The sequence below is a fragment of the Corticium candelabrum genome, chromosome 18, assembly GCF_963422355.1.
Source record: "Corticium candelabrum chromosome 18, ooCorCand1.1, whole genome shotgun sequence".
Taxonomy (NCBI): Eukaryota; Metazoa; Porifera; class Homoscleromorpha; order Homosclerophorida; family Plakinidae; genus Corticium; species Corticium candelabrum.
Genome location: NC_085102.1, coordinates 5,963,377 through 5,981,854, shown reverse-complemented (window position 1 = coordinate 5,981,854; position 18,478 = coordinate 5,963,377). Strand labels below are relative to the sequence as shown.

The 18,478-nt window shown below is 40.9% G+C and overlaps 6 protein-coding genes across 8 annotated transcripts; 3 read left to right on the top strand and 3 right to left on the bottom strand.

Annotated features, from left to right (window-relative positions):
- Positions 1-44: 44 nt before the first annotated feature.
- On the top strand, positions 45-2,339 carry LOC134193909 (leucine-rich repeat-containing protein 47-like). The gene is made up of 4 exons (XM_062662771.1): positions 45-1,030; positions 1,093-1,304; positions 1,635-1,737; positions 1,802-2,339. The coding sequence occupies exons 1-4, from the start codon at positions 74-76 to the stop codon at positions 2,093-2,095; spliced, it is 1,566 nt and encodes a 521-aa protein (XP_062518755.1). The 5' UTR covers positions 45-73; the 3' UTR covers positions 2,096-2,339.
- A 115-nt stretch (positions 2,340-2,454) lies between these two features.
- Positions 2,455-3,690, top strand: LOC134193831 (dnaJ homolog subfamily C member 22-like). The gene has a single exon (XM_062662676.1). The coding sequence runs from the start codon at positions 2,482-2,484 to the stop codon at positions 3,568-3,570; it is 1,089 nt and encodes a 362-aa protein (XP_062518660.1). The 5' UTR covers positions 2,455-2,481; the 3' UTR covers positions 3,571-3,690.
- Positions 3,691-3,702: 12 nt separating this feature from the next.
- LOC134193832 (uncharacterized) lies at positions 3,703-5,320 on the bottom strand. Its single transcript, XM_062662677.1, has 6 exons — positions 4,937-5,320; positions 4,544-4,829; positions 4,349-4,487; positions 4,127-4,288; positions 3,900-4,064; positions 3,703-3,827 (listed from the first exon to the last, which is right to left on the bottom strand). The coding sequence occupies exons 1-5, from the start codon at positions 5,246-5,248 to the stop codon at positions 3,986-3,988; spliced, it is 978 nt and encodes a 325-aa protein (XP_062518661.1). The 5' UTR covers positions 5,249-5,320; the 3' UTR covers positions 3,703-3,827; positions 3,900-3,985.
- Positions 5,321-6,746: 1,426 nt separating this feature from the next.
- LOC134193580 (thrombospondin-type laminin G domain and EAR repeat-containing protein-like) lies at positions 6,747-9,772 on the bottom strand. Its single transcript, XM_062662402.1, has 5 exons — positions 9,673-9,772; positions 9,057-9,604; positions 8,535-8,643; positions 8,138-8,284; positions 6,747-8,066 (listed from the first exon to the last, which is right to left on the bottom strand). The coding sequence occupies exons 1-5, from the start codon at positions 9,752-9,754 to the stop codon at positions 6,943-6,945; spliced, it is 2,010 nt and encodes a 669-aa protein (XP_062518386.1). The 5' UTR covers positions 9,755-9,772; the 3' UTR covers positions 6,747-6,942.
- A 779-nt stretch (positions 9,773-10,551) lies between these two features.
- On the bottom strand, positions 10,552-13,273 carry LOC134193583 (von Willebrand factor C and EGF domain-containing protein-like). 2 transcript variants are annotated; one of them, XM_062662406.1, is made up of 7 exons: positions 13,035-13,273; positions 12,681-12,864; positions 12,388-12,591; positions 11,971-12,147; positions 11,654-11,830; positions 11,434-11,595; positions 10,552-11,373 (listed from the first exon to the last, which is right to left on the bottom strand). In XM_062662406.1, exons 2-7 carry the CDS (start codon positions 12,775-12,777, stop codon positions 11,078-11,080), a joined length of 1,113 nt encoding a protein of 370 aa, XP_062518390.1. In that variant the 5' UTR covers positions 12,778-12,864; positions 13,035-13,273; the 3' UTR covers positions 10,552-11,077. The 2 variants fall into 2 exon arrangements, with proteins under 2 accessions (XP_062518390.1, XP_062518391.1); XM_062662407.1 differs by having other exon boundaries at positions 12,681-12,812.
- Positions 13,274-13,322: 49 nt separating this feature from the next.
- On the top strand, positions 13,323-18,464 carry LOC134193581 (dynein axonemal assembly factor 11-like). 2 transcript variants are annotated; one of them, XM_062662403.1, is made up of 17 exons: positions 13,323-13,455; positions 13,514-13,607; positions 13,662-13,735; positions 13,806-13,883; positions 16,077-16,173; positions 16,245-16,320; positions 16,378-16,428; positions 16,497-16,556; positions 16,618-16,676; positions 16,766-16,840; positions 16,910-17,008; positions 17,076-17,150; positions 17,236-17,301; positions 17,714-17,783; positions 17,837-17,932; positions 17,993-18,069; positions 18,130-18,464. In XM_062662403.1, exons 1-17 carry the CDS (start codon positions 13,446-13,448, stop codon positions 18,347-18,349), a joined length of 1,377 nt encoding a protein of 458 aa, XP_062518387.1. In that variant the 5' UTR covers positions 13,323-13,445; the 3' UTR covers positions 18,350-18,464. The 2 variants fall into 2 exon arrangements, with proteins under 2 accessions (XP_062518387.1, XP_062518388.1); XM_062662404.1 differs by lacking the exons at positions 13,323-13,455; positions 13,514-13,607; positions 13,662-13,735; positions 13,806-13,883 and adding an exon at positions 14,707-14,918.
- The last annotated feature ends 14 nt before the right edge of the window (positions 18,465-18,478 follow it).

The window sequence follows — 18,478 nt, the reverse complement described above, 5'->3', positions numbered from 1 at the left end:
TTTTGGGACTTCAAGGCATACTACAAAGCACGTGACCGTGATGATACCATAGCACGTGCATTGGTTGGCAGAAATGGCGGCTAGGGCAAGTCTCGAACTCAATCTCCACGGAGATGAAGTTTCAAAGATTGTAACCGAGAAGGGAGTTGTTGAAGAGGAAGTATTTAGTTCTGGACTGAAAGTTCTAAGTTTCACTTCATGTTCTGCGTTACAAGCTCTTCCGTCCTTTGTGGGTCATCTGAAGGATCTTCTAACGCTCACTGTTAGTCACTGTGGTCTTTGTTTGCTACCAGATGAAATGGGACAACTGACAGAGCTCAAATATCTCGATCTGTCTTTTAATGCGCTTGAAAGTTTACCGGAATCTCTGGGGCAGTGTGTTCACATGCAGACAATCAACTTGAGTCACAATAAACTTCGAGCTCTGCCTTTGTTTGAGAAAGGTCTGGAGACTCTACGGCGACTTGACATAAGTCATAACGAGTTTCAAGTTCTTCCTTTACCTGAACTTCGACCTAAAGGTCTTCATGAGATGATTGCCTGTACAAATCAGTTAACGTCGTTGTCTGATGATATCCATACTCTTACACTGCTCAAAGATCTTGATGTGTCAGACAATCAGTTAGAAGTTCTTCCTGTGGAGTTGACAGCTTGTACCAAATTAAAGTGTCTGAATGTTGAAGGAAATCCTATCAAAGATCGAAGGCTTGCTAAACTGCTGGCCAGTCATGGTTTAACGAAGCCAAAGTCCATATTAGACTATTTGAGTACATTTGTGGTCGCAGCAGCATCTAGTAGTGGAACTAAATCAACAAAGAGTAAAAAGAAAGCAAAATCTAAATCCGTGTCTGATGATCAGGTTGTGGAGAAGCCTGTGCGGTTTTTTGTTCGAGTACTTCAAAGTGATCCAATTCACACAGTCACATTTGTGGATACTGTCTTGCCAGTACGGCCATTTATTGTGTGTGTGATTGTGAAGGGATTGGATTTGAGTGCACAAGAAGTAATGCGGAACTTTATTTCTCTTCAAGTAAGTTAGAACGTTTGCACATGTAGTTTGAATGCTTGTACAAGTAGTTGTTGTGATGTTAGACAAAGCTACATGAAGGTGTATGTGAGAAACGGCGAGTTGCAACTATAGCAACTCATGATTTAGGTATGCTTCAATTTCCATTGACATTTGAAGCAAGGCAATCCTCTGACATTGAGATCAGGCCATTAGGTCAGTCCACTGATGTGACTGCAGCAGATTTGGTGCAAGAATTATCAGCTTCAAAGAAAGGAGATAGTACTGGATTAAAGAGGTAGAGTACAAGATGCGAGATCTTGGATTAACTTATGCATGAACAGATAGTGTCTAAGCAGTAAGCTGTGTTTAGGATTTGGTATTTTGATAAAAAGGCAGTAACACATTGAAATCAGCAAATTCATTGACTGATTACAGTATACAATCAACCAATATTCAACTGACCTACATGACAATAAAAAAAGAATGACAGGCATGGTCATGCTTATTTCAGAAGTAATAGATATTACTGCTAAATACATACATGCAGCTACTGTTGACAGGTTGTAGTCAGACTGTACTGTTGTTGATTATGATTGTTATAAGGAAATGGTCGTTGCTGTTGCAGATTCCTTGGTCTCATTCCTGATCCTGATCTCTATGCATGCTTTATGGATGCAACTGGAAAAACCATATCTTTACCACCATTAACTAATTGTGATCAAACTAAGGTAGAGAGAGAGGAAAGAACACCAAGTGTCATTTTGCCATGTTAGTTGATTGTGTTTGTAATAGGTATCCGCTTTAACAAAAGATGTGTTTGTCGAAGTAACATCTAGGAAAAGTGTCGGCACATGTCGAATGGTGTTAGACCTTTTTGTAGGAAAATTATTAGATGGACGGTTTGCTTTGTCAGGAAATCAAGAACAAGATCTTGATGATTGGTTGAGCAATGAGAAACCACCCGGTCTTGTTGTTCAACAGGTTAGAGTCAATACAAGCAATGGAAAGTTACGTGTCATTTATCCTTCTCGAGATGACCTCGTCATTGACTCAGTCAAAGTCGAACGCTCATTCCTTCAGAAATGAATTGTAATTTGCTATGCTTTGTTGTTTTGTAATTGTAATAGCAAATTACATTGGTATCTAGAGGGTTCAATGCAGATTGTACTACTCTAGTATGGAAATAGCTTGTTCAGACAGAGGCATTGAACTACTACAGTCATGGGTGTGGCTATAACTTGTCTTGCAGGAACGTTTCAAACTGTGAAAATTATTAGCTAGTGTTCATGCACAGGAATGTGGCTGAACATCTTTGAGGGTAATACGCACATATGGACACGATGTTATAGCTAAATGAGCATGATGACCGGTGAAACAGCTGAGAATTCGAAGCTGCTCATGGAACCCGGGGTTTCCCCACGCAAACAACTGCGCATGCTCCGTAGACACAGACGGAAATCTTGAATGTTGGAATGGAGAACGAGGAGGTAGAAGTGGACGAGAAGCCTCAGACTAGGAAAAGTTTGTGTATTGCATACTTGCTGTGGCTCTTATTTGGTGTATTTGGCGCTCACCATTTCTATTTACGCCGAACGTCGCAATGCTTTCTCTGGTGGTCGTCAGTTGGTGGTCTCTTTTTTGTTGGATGGGTTCGAGACTTATTTCGCATGCCAGACTATGTTGCAGACGCTAATGAAGATCACGACTACATGGAAAAATTGAAGATAGACTTCAAAAGTCGCTCTCAACCAAGTCTGTCAGTGTCTCGTGTGATTGGTCAAGTCACTTTTGGCATTTTCTACGCTGTGCTTGTGGACATTGCAATACCTGAAGGATTTTCTGATTATGTGCATTTCGTCTTAACTCCATTGGGGTGTGCATGTGGCGTTTACCTTGTGGGAACGGTTGGAAGACAGAGTGGAAAGTTTGGATACACGTTGGGAAGCTCGTATATTGGCGAAATTATTTCAAAGTGGGTTATGGACTTTAAGGCTCCCACATTTTGGGTGGCTTTGCTGTCAACTGCTGGTTTCAATTGGTATCGAGGAAATAAACTAAAATATAAAAAGCAATCATTTTGTAAACGATTAGGAATGCTGTTGTTGGGAATGGTAGTGGTGTGGAGTCTGTTTGGTTCCTATTTGTATTTCAACTGTGAAGTTACAACTGAAGATGGAGAGAAGATCAAGCTGCGTGATGCTATCATGCATGTTATTAATTCCCCTGCATGGCGGGAGTTCTGGGATACTATGGGCATCGTATGGCAACGGCTAAGACAACAAGGCTTCTATGAGTCTTATCAGAAAATGGTTGAGTTAGCTGATTTTGAGGGTGAACAGCGTGCACTTCAAGTATTGGGAGTTGACAAAGATGCTTCTGATGATGAAATCAAGAAAGCATACAAAAAACTTGTATTGAAATATCATCCTGACAAAGTGAAGGGAACAGAATCGCCCGATAAATTTATTGAGATCCAAGAGGCGTATGAAAGACTAATGAAATTAAGGACAAGGAAAGGCAAAAAGGCAGGAAGGACAAAAACAGTGCATGATGATTTATAATTATCACTAGAATGTGTATGAGTTAATGCATATCTTGCATTAAACTCTTCCACACATCTGTGGAACTCGTTTAACCAGGCAGAGGCAATGTTGAAAGAGAAGTGATAGACTTGCTGTTCACATAGGTATAGCTCCTCGTTTGCTGAATATATTTTGCACCATTTTTACAAGGCCCAGTAATGTTCACATTTTTGCTTCTACAACATGTAGTGTCTTGCCTTGTTCCTCCACTTGAGTGTCTCAGCATAGTAAAATATCTGACAAGTACAATTATCAATGTTTGTTTATTTGTGAACAGAAAAGGAAAGCATTATATCTGAGCACCATACCAAGACTTAGCGATGTCAAGACAGCTCTCAGATCACACATGAAAGATGGTACAGACTTCCTGCAATTGAATAGTCTACACACATGCTCACGCTTTAGCTGATTCCCAGAGTAACAGTCCCAAGCTGGCAACGATGAGCATTACAGACACAGTAATCTTCAGTGGCCTGAAACAATTAAAGGTCAAGTTAACTTAACTAATGAACTTTCTGGACATGAATGCTAACACCTTGCAGGAATCTTGTTCGCCACCAGAGCTCCTATGATAACAGCTGGTGCTAAGCCAGCAGCAATGCAGCTGCCCAGAACAAAGTCAACGTTATTTTTCCCAAAGAAAACATTGCCGAGAGTGGATGCAACAGCAATAGGTACTTGAATGACCTGGCATATTCTGCATATATCTAATGGTGAGTTGGTGAGTGCAAACAACTGCCAAGAAATTAAAAGTTACCCAAGAGCAACCTTGATATCCCAACGTAGACATATCAACATTGGAAGAAGAATGACGGGGCCAGATGTTCCAGTCAGAGCAGAACCAAGGCCAACTAAAGATCCCATTCCTGTTTGAATTAGAGCACGCAGCCACACACCTCAAATAAATTTTACAATTAGATTGGCAAAAATGTAGGATGCAGCTGGTACTAACTGTGCTTGTTGCATCTTTTCTTCATGTCTTCAGTTTCTAGTATTAATGCACTCTCTTCACTCGTTGTTGGATTATCAGAGTTTTCATTTAGTGAATGCCTGCGATCTATTGGCTGCTCATCTGTCCTACATACTGAAACGTTATCTGCTGCCTGGATGATACTCGTTGCAACTCTCTCATCTTCAACTGACTCTTGTTGAACTTCTTCAGCTGCAGCACGTCTTTCTTTCCATACACGAACCAGAGTAAACATAGATGTGATGAAAGTCAGTGCGTACGCTGTTATCTAAAATATCAATCACCTTTTCTAATATAATACATAAACATAATCAATTAATTAACTTAATTAATTCACACTACATGCATATCCAAAAATTTTATAAAAATATTTACTTTAATTGCAAATCCATTGATCAGGTGAAAAAGATAGGCTCCGAGCAACGCTGAAGGTGCCGCCGCTACGCAGAATAGACACGCTTGTCTCCAATCAATTTTCCGTTTGCAGGAATAGGTAATCACTCCAACCACGCCCCCAAATATGTACGAGAAGAGACAAGCGGGAACAGCGAGAGAAACGTTTACATCTGGTAACTGGATTAATGACGGAACTAAAATAACTCCTCCAACACCAATGCATCCAATCAGAACACCAGCAATGACTCCAACTACTGCAGCAACGATCAAACTGCTTGTCAACAAAACCATATTTCATATCGATCAGTCTGGTACTGGCATCAAATGGATTAGCGAGAACGTTCCAATAACTTCTAGGTTAGAATTTAGTAGAAGTAGGAAATAAGTATGTACATCCGGGTCTTTTTCAAACCAATTATCTTTGGGATGTCGACAAATTGCTGATGCTCGATAAAAATAGCATCGACTAGGAAAAGGTTTGCATAGCAGAGAGAGGCTTTACCTTCCTAAAATGATGGTAAGTTCTAACAAAATAGGGGATAGTATTTAATTTGTAACTGCGCATGCGCCGATCGTCCAGCAGTAGTTTTCTAAAAATCTGAGCCCGAAATGATCTGAGACTTGAAGTTTATATCACCACGAAGATTTATTGCAGTTTGTTATGATTTCGTTTCATCGCTGCGTAGCCCTTACCTAAGCTTGTCTACATCATGGAATCATTGGCGGGAGAGTTTATCAGTTCTGTTACTGAACATGTAGTAAAGTGCTGAATGAGTTTTGGAGGTACTTTTTCTACATGCCAACAACGTATGCAGTGCACTAGCACTATGCACGCTTTTTCTCGAATTTTAGGTTTGAAGATTTTGATGCTCCAACTCGATCTCATTAACTGTTGCTGTGAGACATACAGATAGTGGAGTTACTGAGTGGTATGGACAGTAAATACAGAGTGCACCAACTGGCTGCACTGATTAACTTTAGAGGGTTTCTAATTAGCTATAGATAATCACTACAGCACTACCAGGCAATTATTAATTGCTAGGCTGTATGTAGACTTGCCCATGCACACTCAGAGTTTCCCACTTTGTGTATAAATTTTAACTTGATTGTGTCTGAAATTGGACTTTAAAGCAACTGCAAGTGCAGTACTGAGTGTAGAGCTGATGTCAGCTGGTATGGATTGACCACTGGTACTTTAGAATGTCTTGAGAATGTCTGCAATTTGGGTGGGGTGGAGGTTTATTCAGTACATTAGTAGGGGTTGGACGTTGGTGTCTGGTTTGAGAGCAATTAATGTAAGCACATACAGCTTTTACGATACAAATATGAATATCTTATATCTCACTTTATAGAGTAGCTTTTTTTATAGGAAACGTTGAGCATAGTTCTTCATAACATTATAGAGGCTACAGAGGCTGTTCTTGTACTGCTTGTATATTAAAAAGTATGTTGATGAGATTTCTGTAGCAACTACTTTTACAGTAGCTGTAAAGACTATCACTTAGGAATTGAGGTGCAGATGCTGTATTTGTGGAACAGAATTTTATTCTCTAGATTTTGTAGCTCAGACATGTTTCCCTATTATTTTACCATTACATAATACAATTGCATGTAACAAGATGTACTACAATCAAGTGTACATTGTTAATTAATGGTTTCAAAGCTGAGTCACCAAGCAAGGCTCGTGGAGTTGGTCAAGCTGAGACTCAATTAATGCATGTGTAGCCAATGGTAACTCAATCTAAACGTGATTGACATGCTCATGGCTGTTACATGCATTTGAGCACAGTTTGCAACAAACACTTTATTGCTAGACTCACATCAATACGTATATATACAAGCAGCAGATAGCATGACTAAGCAATACACATCTTCTCTAGTGTCCACATGAATGCAGACTCTTTCATTCATACACAGGCTTCAGTGCACTCAAAGAATATGTACTCTTGTTTGACAGCAACCAAAGGTAGTAGTAATCAGAGTTTCTAGTTGCAACAAGAAGTCTTCTTAACTTCCAAAATATATGACTCTCCTCCCTTGGAATTGGCACATGACAAGAAATCTTGCTCATTAAAATGAATGTAATCCCAGTCTACAGCTCCTTGAGTTTCAACAGAGTGTGCTAGTACAAACTTCTCTACACCCATGTAGCGGTAGATGTTGGAATGAACCACATGTTCGCTGTCCTCATCATATGAATTTGCAACCGACAAGTAAGAACTTCCACACACTTCGAAGTAAGACCACTTAGATGCACTGTACGTGGTCAGCGACTGAAAGAAGCCAAACTGGCCACTGCTTTTGTCAAATTTGTATATCACCGAATCAACTTCATGCTGCTTCTCGTCTAGAGGTGACTCAGGTCTGTGGTTAAAGGAGTTTGCTACTGCAAGGTAGCTGTCTCCTTTTATCTGAAAGAATTCCCAGTCTGTTGCGCCAATAGTTGGTATAGACTGGTGATGAGTAAACTTCAAAGTTTGCTCATGCCATTTGTATATGTGTGAGTTGATGTGAGTTGTCTGACCATTAAATGCATTCGCCGCTGCCAAGAAATGTTTCCCATCAATTTCAAAATACTTGATATCATATCCTCCTTGCGTTGCGATTTGCTGATGTTCTCTAAATGTTCCTTGGTGATACCTATAAATGATGGAATTGGTAAGGATGGTCATACCGTCTGAATACTTTGCAACAGCTAGAAAGCAGTAAGTTGGATCCATGCAAAAAAACGTAGAATCCCTAGCTTTTCCGGTGGGGAGGGATGCAAACTGATTGAAGCGGCCAGTGTTGTTATTCCACCTATAGATGACTGAGTCTACGACTCTATTACTATTTTCCTTACCCAGATTTGCTACTGCAACATGGTGGTGACCGTCCACAATAAAATAAGCACAGTCTTGAGCACCTTTTGTTGGTAGCCTCTGGTATTCTGACCAAACACCGTCTTCGAGATGGAATATGATGGAGAAATCACCAGCTCCTTTTACTGCATTGTATTGTGCAACGCAGACAAATAATCCGTGTCCTGGCAGTTGGAAAAATTCAGTATCGCTTGCGTTGGTTGTGAACAATGTCTGATTCATCTCAATGTAGTCTATATTGCACTGACCTACAAAAAATTCAAAATTTTTACCTGTTTCATTTAGTCATATAAATGATGAGTCTATAATCTCTTCTTACAGTCACTAAGACATTTCCAGTGAGTGCCGTCACAGACTTTCATCTTTGAACGGTTGACATCATACCAAAGATTCCCGTTTGTGCAAGAGTTACACTCTTGTGACTCTTCTGAGAAAACGACAGGTACTTGACCACCAGGTCGCAGCTCTGAACAACAGCCACAGTTACTAAATCCGGCATACACACAACTGCAGACAGATTGTGATCAGATTCCACGGGAATTTTGTGGTCTAAGGCGTTAGCTATAGAGATAGTGATTCATTCCTGCTAATCGACATCATCATGCTCATTGCCCAAGGACAGAGATTATTTCTATGAACTAGGTATACTAAGGACTGCATGTCTACTCTAGAGACAATTATTTGGAGTACAACTTGCAATGCAAAAAATTTCTCACCAGCGCAAGTTGATGGCGAAGTTGACGGCGACGGTGTTGTATCATATGAGCAGAAGCTTGATTCCACGTGTTTGGTGTACTTTGCAATCTCCAGTGCAGCTATGCTACCCTACATATACAAATATGCGCATTTACAAACTTCAATCATCTTTATACTCCCACCGAAGTCATTCAGCGTTAGCACTTAGGACTCGATGGGGTTTTTCTACCGGTTAGCACTGTACAACACACAAGAATGGAAGTTGACAAACATCATCGCACGTGTAGGGCGTGGTAAGCGGTAACTTGGCGGCCGAAAAAACTATCTAGGCGGCGTTTATCTTGTTAGAATACCGCCAAGCTCTCACTAACGGCTAACCGCCATAGCACGGTAGCATGTCGATTGGGTGAGTAAGAACTAAGTGAGAACTAAGTGCACCTGATGAGCACTAATCGAAGCATCAGGGTACGTAGGGTTACCTGTACACTCTAATAATCAGCGTCGACAATCGAATATGTACGTTGCGTCTTCTCTATGCCCACCTGGAATAAGCTCTGTCTCTTCTTGCCGCCCAATACTGTCTTCCTGCCTACGAATCCCAGTCCAGTAAGATCGACTTCCGCTCGTTGTTTGAGAGGATCCGATACGACATCATGTGTACAGTCTACATTGAGTTTGGCTTGGTCATCAACGACACAAATTTGAAGCCTGTGCCATGCCGTGTCAGCTAGCTGGTCGGTATTCACGTTCAAAGTCGCTTTCTGACTTTTGGATGCGCCCTTCGCTTGGTAGTCCAAAACTACTTTACCTGTCTGCAAACTTAGTCCCAGTATAACAGTAGAACTTTTCGAATTGGTCAGCGTAAATATGTAAAATGCCTTCTGAATACGTTCTCTAAGTTTGAACATCACTCTGACGCAGAAGTTGCTCGGAAATCCATTACACGAGGTGGGAAAGATGTCTCCTGGCTGAAATTCTATTCTGCTCTTGTCTGATAATGCCAGAACTTCGTTGGACGAGGCTGGTGCCTCTTGCAATTGACTGGCATTGCGGCCGCCGACTAATTTCAACGTGCTCAGAATGTCGAATGCTGTGGGGAAACGATGCAGAAATCAAAGTGAATGACGGTGGGATGTAAAATAGTTTGTTAGAACTTACTGTTGCAATCTTGAGACAGGCAGCAGCCTGACAGGACGTATAACAGTAGCAAGACTCGGGAAGACATGACAAACGACAACATGACAGACGCGACTGAAGTCTCGTGTTGTACGTGTGAAATGAAGGCGGAACTGTGTACTCTTTACGTATTCTAACCTCACTTCCGGCCTACCGCACACGTGCACAGTAGGCGTGTCGCCCGGTTGTCTCCACCGGGCAGTCCGGATGTACCAGCTAATCAGACTTGTCATTCGTCGCCTAGTTTTTACATAGAGAGCTGCGTTGCTAGGAAGGAGAACGGGCAGCGACTTTTTCTAATGTGTTGAGTTGTGGTGTGTTTACTTTTTTCAAGCATTTGTGGACGCGTTCATTAGTAATCGAACTTTAATTTAATATTTATTAATAATGTGATTGTGTCTCCTAGTGACACCTGTACAGGAAGTATTAAAAGTACCGTACAACCACTTTTTTGCAGCCGTGACGTTGTTTTTTCGCGACCTTCGAAGGAAATTTTGTTTGGGCTAATTTGAGGCAGGCCCTTAGCTAGTAAACCATGCACTCAACAACTCTGATCGTTAGGTAGTACATGATCTACCCGTAAGCTTCACTAGTATGGAAGGAAAGAACATCAGGGACAAACGGGTATGAAATACGTGATTGTGCTAGCTTGCACATGAAATACCTCTAGCCTACAAGAGACGAAGAAACAACAGTGACAGCTTTACCTGTACCTGTACGCGTCAATGCAAAATAAAGAATGGAAAGCAGGAACTGTGGTTTTTCGCAGTATAGACAAGCAAACATAGAAACATTCGCGAACAGATAACATTAATTTATGCTGTGAGAGAGTACCGCAACTAGATAGGCAACACAATGTACCAATTCCAACTACCAAGAGCCTCAAATCCAAATCAAACAACACACATGCAATAGCCTGGTGAGTAAAGTTGCAAGCCAATACTTTTACTGTTCTTATGTGCCCAGGCCATGTCATTGCAATCAGAAACAGGATACTGCGGCAGTAAAAAGAGGAGGACGCTGTAATATTCCTGTCCAATATGACTGCAATATGGCGTGTATACAGTAAGAGGACGGCGGTAAAAGCGGTAGTTGTCACATGCATAGGGTTGACAAGCGTTTCTTTGGTTTCTGTGAGCTGGTTAGCAAATTAGCAAATCGTTATGATCATATGTAATTTTAATTTGCACGACTATTCTAATTACACTGATGATATAGGTTGATTTCAATTCCTCTTCATGCACATGTCTGAGTATATTATATGTTGCTGTTAACTTTTGTCAGTTACTTGAGTTTCAGTCAGTTAATAATATTTCTGTTTCAATTGTCTTCTTAATTAATTGTATCCTCTTGCTTCTTGGTTAGACAAAGTGTGGTCTGATTGCTACTATTGTAGGGCAGGAACATCTCCTGATGTTGTTGATGTGTCCTCACCGAAGTTGCAATTAGCAGAACACTTGCAACCAGTTACTTGAGGGATGTTGAAACGAAGTCGTCTTCCATCAGTACATTTGAAACGGACTGATACTGCGGTTTTAACTGGACGACAGCATTTTACTAGTTTCATTGATCGATTTCGAGCACAATACTGTGGACATTGCGTAGTTGGTTGCTTTTTTATGCTGATGCAGCCTTCGGCTTGAGTCTGTTTTGCCTTGCCTTTGATCAATCCACAAGTTGGCACTTATTACAGCAGGTAAAAATCAGATTCACATAATTATTCAATGTAATTGAGGATCTTACTCTGTTCTGATGCCTGAGTGCAGGAGGTCATATTGCAATAAATGGTTCCTGAGAGACAGAGACACTCCTTGACACAGTTGGAATTATTTGGTAAGTAGTATAGAAATCGGTCTCTGTGCTGTCGTTCTCCCATAAATGGGTCAGAACACGGGGCTCTGTTACCTGCATAGAGCTAATTGAAGACAACAGTTATATACATTGTTCTAAGAGTTGCTCGAACCTTTTGTTCGTAGTTGGTATTTAGCAATAGGCTTTGCCGTTTTGCAGTCCTTTTTGTTGCAAGTAGCCTTGCCGCTCTTCTTACATGTGCAAGCAATTCTACACTGTCTACCGCGGTACAAAGTTTGTTTTGTCCAGTTTTGTCCAGCATTGTATCTTTTTCCATCATCTTGACACACTGCCAAAAAACAGACAATTTTAGGCACTGGAAGCGTGTTCTGAGTCTAAAAGAATTATGAACCCTTTTCAAGAGGTGAACTTGCATATAGTGACAATTAATGTGTAAACAAAAATATGTTTGTGTGATATTATACTCACCTTTTTCCCCACGTGCATTGCCATTTGAGATAGATCCACAATCAGACTTGTTACAAGTGACGTTCCCCTCAGCTTCACATCTGCAAGCTAGCTTACAGTATCGTCCGTTGTCTAGAGAATTGCCAGTCCACATATCTCCTCCTTCATACCAACGTCCTTTCCAGTAGCATGTTGACCCTACAAACAAAGATGCAGAGACGTGAATTAGCAAAGAGAACCTGCCATCTAGATAATCTAGCTGTCTGTCTGTCTGCCTTTTCTAGGTAGCCAACAGGGTGCCTAGGAAACCCATTACTATTTGATTAGGGATCACCACTCAACTTGTATATGTTTATGCAATAATATCCCAAGGCTATTGGACTCTGAGTGGGTAAGTTTCCATCGTCCCTTGTCAACAAGAGATGGTGCATGGCTTACTAACACATGAACTGCAGCATTCTCCTGGCCGAATTTGTTCATGATGATATGGTAGGCAGATAAGCTCTTCACAAGGATCTTTGCTGCAAGAAAGCATGCCACCTGCTCCACAGATACATGTGTGGCAGCGATCAGGCCAGAAGATTTGTCCTTGTTCATATTTTTGATTAAGGTAGACACACTTTGTAGAAGAAACCGTACCTTCTGAAATAGAGCAAGACACATGAGCAAATGCTGAAAACCGATCCGGAAGCAAGACAGGTTGTGTGCTCTGACATGTCAGGACACCTTACCCATATTGAAATCTTGTGGGTCTGTCTCAGTTGGCGTTGCATTAACAATAGCTACCAGCAAACAGGTAGTTGTTACAAATGTCATCAGAGAGCTCATAGTGCCTTGTGCGCGCTCTGCTTGAGTTTCAAGAACTGATAGAGAGATGCTGATTAGTAGTCTATATTTCGCCGCTTGCTTGCTATTCTGTGGATTTACAAGCAGAGAAACAGATAAGTAGTTAACTTTAATAAGGATGTTATTTTATTGGATCATAAGGACAGCATATGGTCTACAGTGGTCACCTCCTAGATACTGTTACGTATCTCCAAGTACCAAGCGAACTAATGCATGCAAACAGTATTTCAGTGACATACCTTTTAGACAGGCTAGCCTTCAAGCCTAGTTAATTAGGGCAGAATGAAAGGACAGCTCCGACCGTCTCTGCAAGCTGGTATGACAGCAGAATGATGCGGTGGCTGTGAGACAATGCATATATAGGCACCTTTCGCCGTCTCTGGTTTGCGTAATTCTATTACGACATCAAGTTCTACGGCTTGATCATGATCATGAGGATAGGCGTTGTTACACCAAATTTTATTTTTAGATTGTAACCGCACGCTTGTGTTTGAGCTTCTGAGCAATTGTGTATGTAGCTTCACGAGATCCTTTCAATGAATAAAAGTGCAATCTGATTACAACATCCTTGCGAACATGTACTGCTGTTGGCACACTCTGGCGTGCACCGGATATCCGGGAGTTTGCGTTTCTCTGTACGTCGTGCTGTGATGGTTCGAAGTCTGTGAATTTGACGAGAGTTCTGTGTTATTTGTTGTTAAAAGCGTTTATTGTACAGTAACAGAAGATCTAATTAGAAAGCGAGCTGAGCACAACAACCGTGAAATAGCGACATTGGAAGAATTGTCTCTTCATCAGTCGGACATTGAACGGTAGATCAAAAGCCAGTCGGCTGCCTGACATTTAATAATATGTCTTGGCTGCAGAATTGAACATCTTGACAAGTGGTGTCGGGATCTGCGAATACTTTATCTACAAAGCAATCTTATTCAACGAATAGGCAATTGCCTTAGATGAAGTGATGATGATGATGATATCTTGTTGTCTAATGCAATTCGCTCACTTCACAGAAAACGTCGGGCGACTGAAGAAATTAGAATATCTCAACTTGGCGCTGAACAATATTGAAAGAATTGAGAACCTTGAAGGTCAGTCCGGGTTTGTCTGCTCTAGCTACTGTCCGTATGCATATTCAGATATTGTTATATTGTTGACTAGCAATATTGTTGACTAGCAAGCAGATTAGAAAGGAACTAGTATGACGGCAGCTAGATCAGTAATGATATTCAAGGCACTTCTATTAGATCTGCTTGAACCTGATCCAGCCAGGCAGTCTTCCTCTTCTTTGTCACCTACAACTTGATTTGTTTGATGTGACCACAGCTTGCTAATGACAGCTTGTCTCTTTTGGTACAGGAAGCATTGCATGGCTGTCATTCATACCAAGAACTATAAGCTGCATGTTTGCATTTGTCCCACACAGGGACTAGAAGAGACCTGTCTGCATGGTTACAGACAGAAATTTGCATGTAGACAGTTGATGTGGTCAGTATGAGTAAGTCAGATCCTGCATGGTTTATTGTTTTTCTGTGGAATATTGAAAGACTATACACTGAATCAAGTGTTCACATATGTGTACCAACCTGTGCCTTAATTCTGCCATATGCTACAGCAGGATATTTGTTTCTTACTGTGATGTGTGTCTCTCACCTGTGTCAATATTTAGTTTTGTCAAGCACCTGGACCAGCTGGTTTAGGTGTACTTTTGCTGAAAGTTTAGGGAGAACTCCCACGATTTTCAAGTTGGGGTCAGATACAAGTCCCTTCCATAAACCGACAATTCGAAGGGACATAGGTTTTGTGCGCGACATCTTCACGGCAGGAGAAACGTCGAAAGAAAGGGGTGTGTCGGGTAAGCGAGGTACATGACGTCATTGGCGCAAAGCCACACGCGCATGCCATCGGGCTAGATGCACTTGCGGACGAATTCGAACGCATACGTGTTGTTCTTTTCTGTCTGGTGTTCGACCTTACAGTTTCGAGCCAGAGTACGGACCTACTCAGCGTGACATCAACGCAGTTGAATACATTGACGGCCATGATGGCAGACAGATCACCAGTGAAGATCTGTCTAATGAGAACGCAAATCGAGTTGGGAACACTGCTTGGTGCAGCTGCAGCAGGTGTTCTGTAATGCCTAGCGTAGCTGAGTGCTTGTGCTGCCAGGAAGTGGACGAACTAGGGTATAGGGTGGAAGCTTCAGGATCTGATCTGTAATTATTACGCAGCATGAGAACTTCCTTGCTGTGTGTCTCAATGAAGACGTTCTTCGAACAGCTGTAGTCTTAATGACCAATTGGCGACGGAATCCCATCAGAGAGCCACTAACTTCCAGGCGAGTAGCACCTAGACGAACTTGGACTGGCTTGCCTATGTAAAATTTTCACGCAGGCTGCTGCGACTAACTGTGTACAGGTAATTTACTTGCTGGGTGCACGAGAGGCTGGGCAGGGTATCAGACGTGTCATTCCAGCATGCGTTGTAGGACTCGAAGTGATCCGAACAAACGCAGCTGTTTTTTGAGCTAGGCGGATCCACCAGACGTAACTTTGCTAGCCATGATTCTAGCAAATCTGGCTTCTTGAGAGGAAGCCTGAAGAAGCTGACACCTCTGCCGATGTCGCTGCTGTTGTGGCTACAGCCAAAAGCAATGCAGTGGACCATTTCACGTCGAATAAGTCAGGTAGATAGCACGCCTTGTGCGCGACACGTGGAGGTCATGCACCAACTGCGTCATCAACCACGCCTACGCTAACACTCCTTTTCCGACGTTACAGAAGCAATGGAGGGAACTCAAACTATTCGAGTGCAGTCAAGATAAAAAAATCTTGTATCTGACCCCAACTTGAAAATCGTGGGAGTTCTCCTTTAAGAAGCAAAATTGGTGTGTAGAGAGGTTGAGCTGAAGTGTGTGGCTGTCATAGCTAGGCATTGTGCAATGAGTGTTCCTTAGGTGTTTGTTGTTCATATCTGTATTATATGTATAGTCTATACAAATAGTTAGTACTTGCTTCTTGTTCTTTGATGTAGATGCTTCATTGTTTGTTGGACAATTACTTTTTTTTTTCTACTGAATTTGCATTAGTCAATTATGTTGTATTTTGCAATGTTGTAGCATAAGCGGTTTCAACTGTGATATTTTGGGTATGCTTGCATTGGCACTAGGGTTTTGTGTACTAAATCTTCATTGTCAAAGTTGGAATTGGGATTGGGGGCAAATGCATCATATTCTAGACTTGGTGTTTGGTTATGTATAATTGCTGCAATTAAGGAATTTCTAGGATGTGAGTCATTGCAAAAGCTCGACTTGACTGTGAATTTTGTTGGTGAACTGACAAGTGTTGACTCCTTGAATAGCAATGAGCATCTAAGAGAAATGTATGTCTAGTTCTAGTCTATACTAAACGCATGCACTGATGCCTAATTGGCTGGTTTACTGCATTGTCAAGATATCTGACTGGCAATCCATGTTCTGATTTTGATGGTTACAGGCAGTATGTTGTGGCAACACTGCCTCATTTGAAAGTGAGTATTAGTTAAGAACACTTTTTATAGTTGTGGTAGGTGTTTGTGTGTGATTAGTGGTTAGATGGCAAGGAGATTGAGAAGTCGGAAAGAATACTAGCAATGCAAGCAAGTTTATGACATTAGAACTGAAACTGACCTGAATTGCGTATATAAATCATCTTGTCCTATGCCAGGAGTATGACTCAGTTAGAGAGTCAATTCTTAGACAACAGAGGAAATACTTGAAAAAGAGGGTAATTGATGTCATGATGACTGTGTATTGCCTCAAGTGCAATTCTTGGAACCATTGCGTAGGAAGCAGAAAAGGAAGAATTCAAAAAAGTGGCAGAAAGCGAATGTGACATTGATGACAGGTGGTACAAAGACATTAATTCTCATTACTAACATTGGTAGCGTCTGTTCTTGAAGTTCGTACTGTTTCAATTTTTGCTGATTGACTTAGTGACAACAAGGAAGATGTAGAAAGAGGTAGTACAACTCAACAAGGCAATATTGCTGATGAGACAGAAGATGACAGGTAGTAGGAGATGAATGTTTTACTATTTTTATGTTAGGTTACGTTTGGTTGCTTAACAACATGCTGCAGGTTTTGGCAAGAAAAAACTGCATACACTCCTGAGTCACGCTTAGAAACACACCAGCAATTGAGTCATAAACGGAAGGAAGCAGAAGCTCCTAAACAGAGGTTATTTTTGTGACTTTTTACTTGTTGGTTTGAACTGTTTAGTCTATTGTATGTTTACTGCTTGCAGTCTCTGGCAAATACCCAAACGAGAGATAAGACTGATGTCTGAGGATGGTCGTGTCTTGAATATCAATCAAGGAAAGTAAGTTCACTGAGCTATGACATGCTTTGTTAAATTAATTAAATGTTGAAATTGTCTAAATATGATTGTGACTTGCTGACACCAGATGGGATTTTATATTGAATGAGGATGACTCAGGGCAGAACATTGTGCTGGACGTGTCTATTCAAAGGTGATTCATGTTTTGTAAATCTGATGTTTTCAATGTGACAGCTTGGTTAGAGCTTTACAGATGGTATCTGACTTGACTTGAGCATGTCAACTGAAATTTGTAGTATTCTGCTTTTGTAGAATCTTTGCTAATGTTACTGCTAATCATAGTTGATAGCTCTGCTTTTACTGATTCTTGAATCTTGACTACTGTTAGTGTTGATGATGATTATTATATCAGTCATTGTTGGAAGTCATAACTGTTGTCCTTTGTCTATTCTTGTGGCAAAATTAGTGTGAGCAAAGTTAGAAATGCTAGGGTAGTTTGTATTATGGGTTTATGATGTGGTGTGGCTACAAGTAGAGTTACATTCTTGACTTAATTAATGGAACTTGTACGTGTGGCTAGACATTGTGTTGTCGTAATGTATTAGGTATCTAGATACCTCTCTGGTAGACTGTGATGTTCAACCAGGGTATATCAAGTGCATAATAAAAGGAAAAGTGAGTCACTCTTGACTTCCACGTGCTGAGTATTTGAAGATGTTTTTTGTCAGGTACTGCAGATTGTACTTCCTGATGCAGTGAATCCTGATCAGAGTACAGCGAAGAGATCACAGACCACTGGACACTTGGTCATAACAATGCCTAAGGTTGCCATAGTTTGTATTCCATGTTCTAGTGAGTATAAATGGGCAGGGGATGTCATATAGGCTAAACAGGTGGTTCAACCTCAAAAGAAGGAACAGGTTCAGAAGCCTAGACCTGTAATGCGAAATCAAAAGAGTTTGTATGATTTGTTTAGTTGTAAGTAGTTTGAAAGACATACATTAACTTTATCTTGTAATAGGTTATCTGATAATCAACAGATTGGGCATGAGAATCTAGAAGTAGATCCATCTGTTGCTAGTCGTGTGGACTTGCACAGCATTGTTAATGACACTTTGTTATCACACTGTGTGAAACAACAAGAATCTACAAAGACAGAACAAGAAAAAATTGCAGCTAAGAATCAAGTAAAACAGAGTGAAGCATTTGTAGATGATCCTGATGTACCTCCTCTCATATGACATAAGACAACACAACACATTGTAGTGTACTGAAGTAAAATTGTGCCTCGTATTATTATTGTATATCATTTCTTGGTATAGCACTGTCTACAATATTGCATATTTGTCTACTTGATATTGTTATATATG

What these genes read in the sequence shown, in the direction of transcription:
- LOC134193909 (XM_062662771.1), top strand. Translation starts at nt 74, where the DNA reads ATGGCGGCTAGGGCAAGTCTCGAACTCAATCTCCACGGAGATGAAGTT. An exon ending in GGAACTTTATTTCTCTTCAA is followed by an intron (nt 1,031 to 1,092) that starts GTAAGTTAGAAC and finishes TTGTGATGTTAG; the next exon opens with ACAAAGCTACATGAAGGTGT. An exon ending in GATAGTACTGGATTAAAGAG is followed by an intron (nt 1,305 to 1,634) that starts GTAGAGTACAAG and finishes TTGCTGTTGCAG; the next exon opens with ATTCCTTGGTCTCATTCCTG.
- LOC134193831 (XM_062662676.1), top strand. Translation starts at nt 2,482, where the DNA reads ATGGAGAACGAGGAGGTAGAAGTGGACGAGAAGCCTCAGACTAGGAAA.
- LOC134193832 (XM_062662677.1), bottom strand. Translation starts at nt 5,248, where the DNA reads ATGGTTTTGTTGACAAGCAGTTTGATCGTTGCTGCAGTAGTTGGAGTC. An exon ending in TCAATGGATTTGCAATTAAA is followed by an intron (nt 4,830 to 4,936) that starts GTAAATATTTTT and finishes TTGATATTTTAG; the next exon opens with ATAACAGCGTACGCACTGAC. An exon ending in GATATCAAGGTTGCTCTTGG is followed by an intron (nt 4,289 to 4,348) that starts GTAACTTTTAAT and finishes AGATATATGCAG; the next exon opens with AATATGCCAGGTCATTCAAG.
- LOC134193580 (XM_062662402.1), bottom strand. Translation starts at nt 9,754, where the DNA reads ATGTTGTCGTTTGTCATGTCTTCCCGAGTCTTGCTACTGTTATACGTC. An exon ending in CCTGTCTCAAGATTGCAACA is followed by an intron (nt 9,605 to 9,672) that starts GTAAGTTCTAAC and finishes GTTTCCCCACAG; the next exon opens with CATTCGACATTCTGAGCACG. An exon ending in TTCGCCATCAACTTGCGCTG is followed by an intron (nt 8,285 to 8,534) that starts GTGAGAAATTTT and finishes GCTGTTGTTCAG; the next exon opens with AGCTGCGACCTGGTGGTCAA.
- LOC134193583 (XM_062662406.1), bottom strand. Translation starts at nt 12,777, where the DNA reads ATGAGCTCTCTGATGACATTTGTAACAACTACCTGTTTGCTGGTAGCT. An exon ending in ATGCTGCAGTTCATGTGTTA is followed by an intron (nt 12,148 to 12,387) that starts GTAAGCCATGCA and finishes CTTTGTTTGTAG; the next exon opens with GGTCAACATGCTACTGGAAA. An exon ending in ATACCAACTACGAACAAAAG is followed by an intron (nt 11,596 to 11,653) that starts GTTCGAGCAACT and finishes AGCTCTATGCAG; the next exon opens with GTAACAGAGCCCCGTGTTCT.
- LOC134193581 (XM_062662403.1), top strand. An exon ending in GAATGTGACATTGATGACAG is followed by an intron (nt 16,677 to 16,765) that starts GTGGTACAAAGA and finishes TGATTGACTTAG; the next exon opens with TGACAACAAGGAAGATGTAG. An exon ending in GCAGAAGCTCCTAAACAGAG is followed by an intron (nt 17,009 to 17,075) that starts GTTATTTTTGTG and finishes TACTGCTTGCAG; the next exon opens with TCTCTGGCAAATACCCAAAC.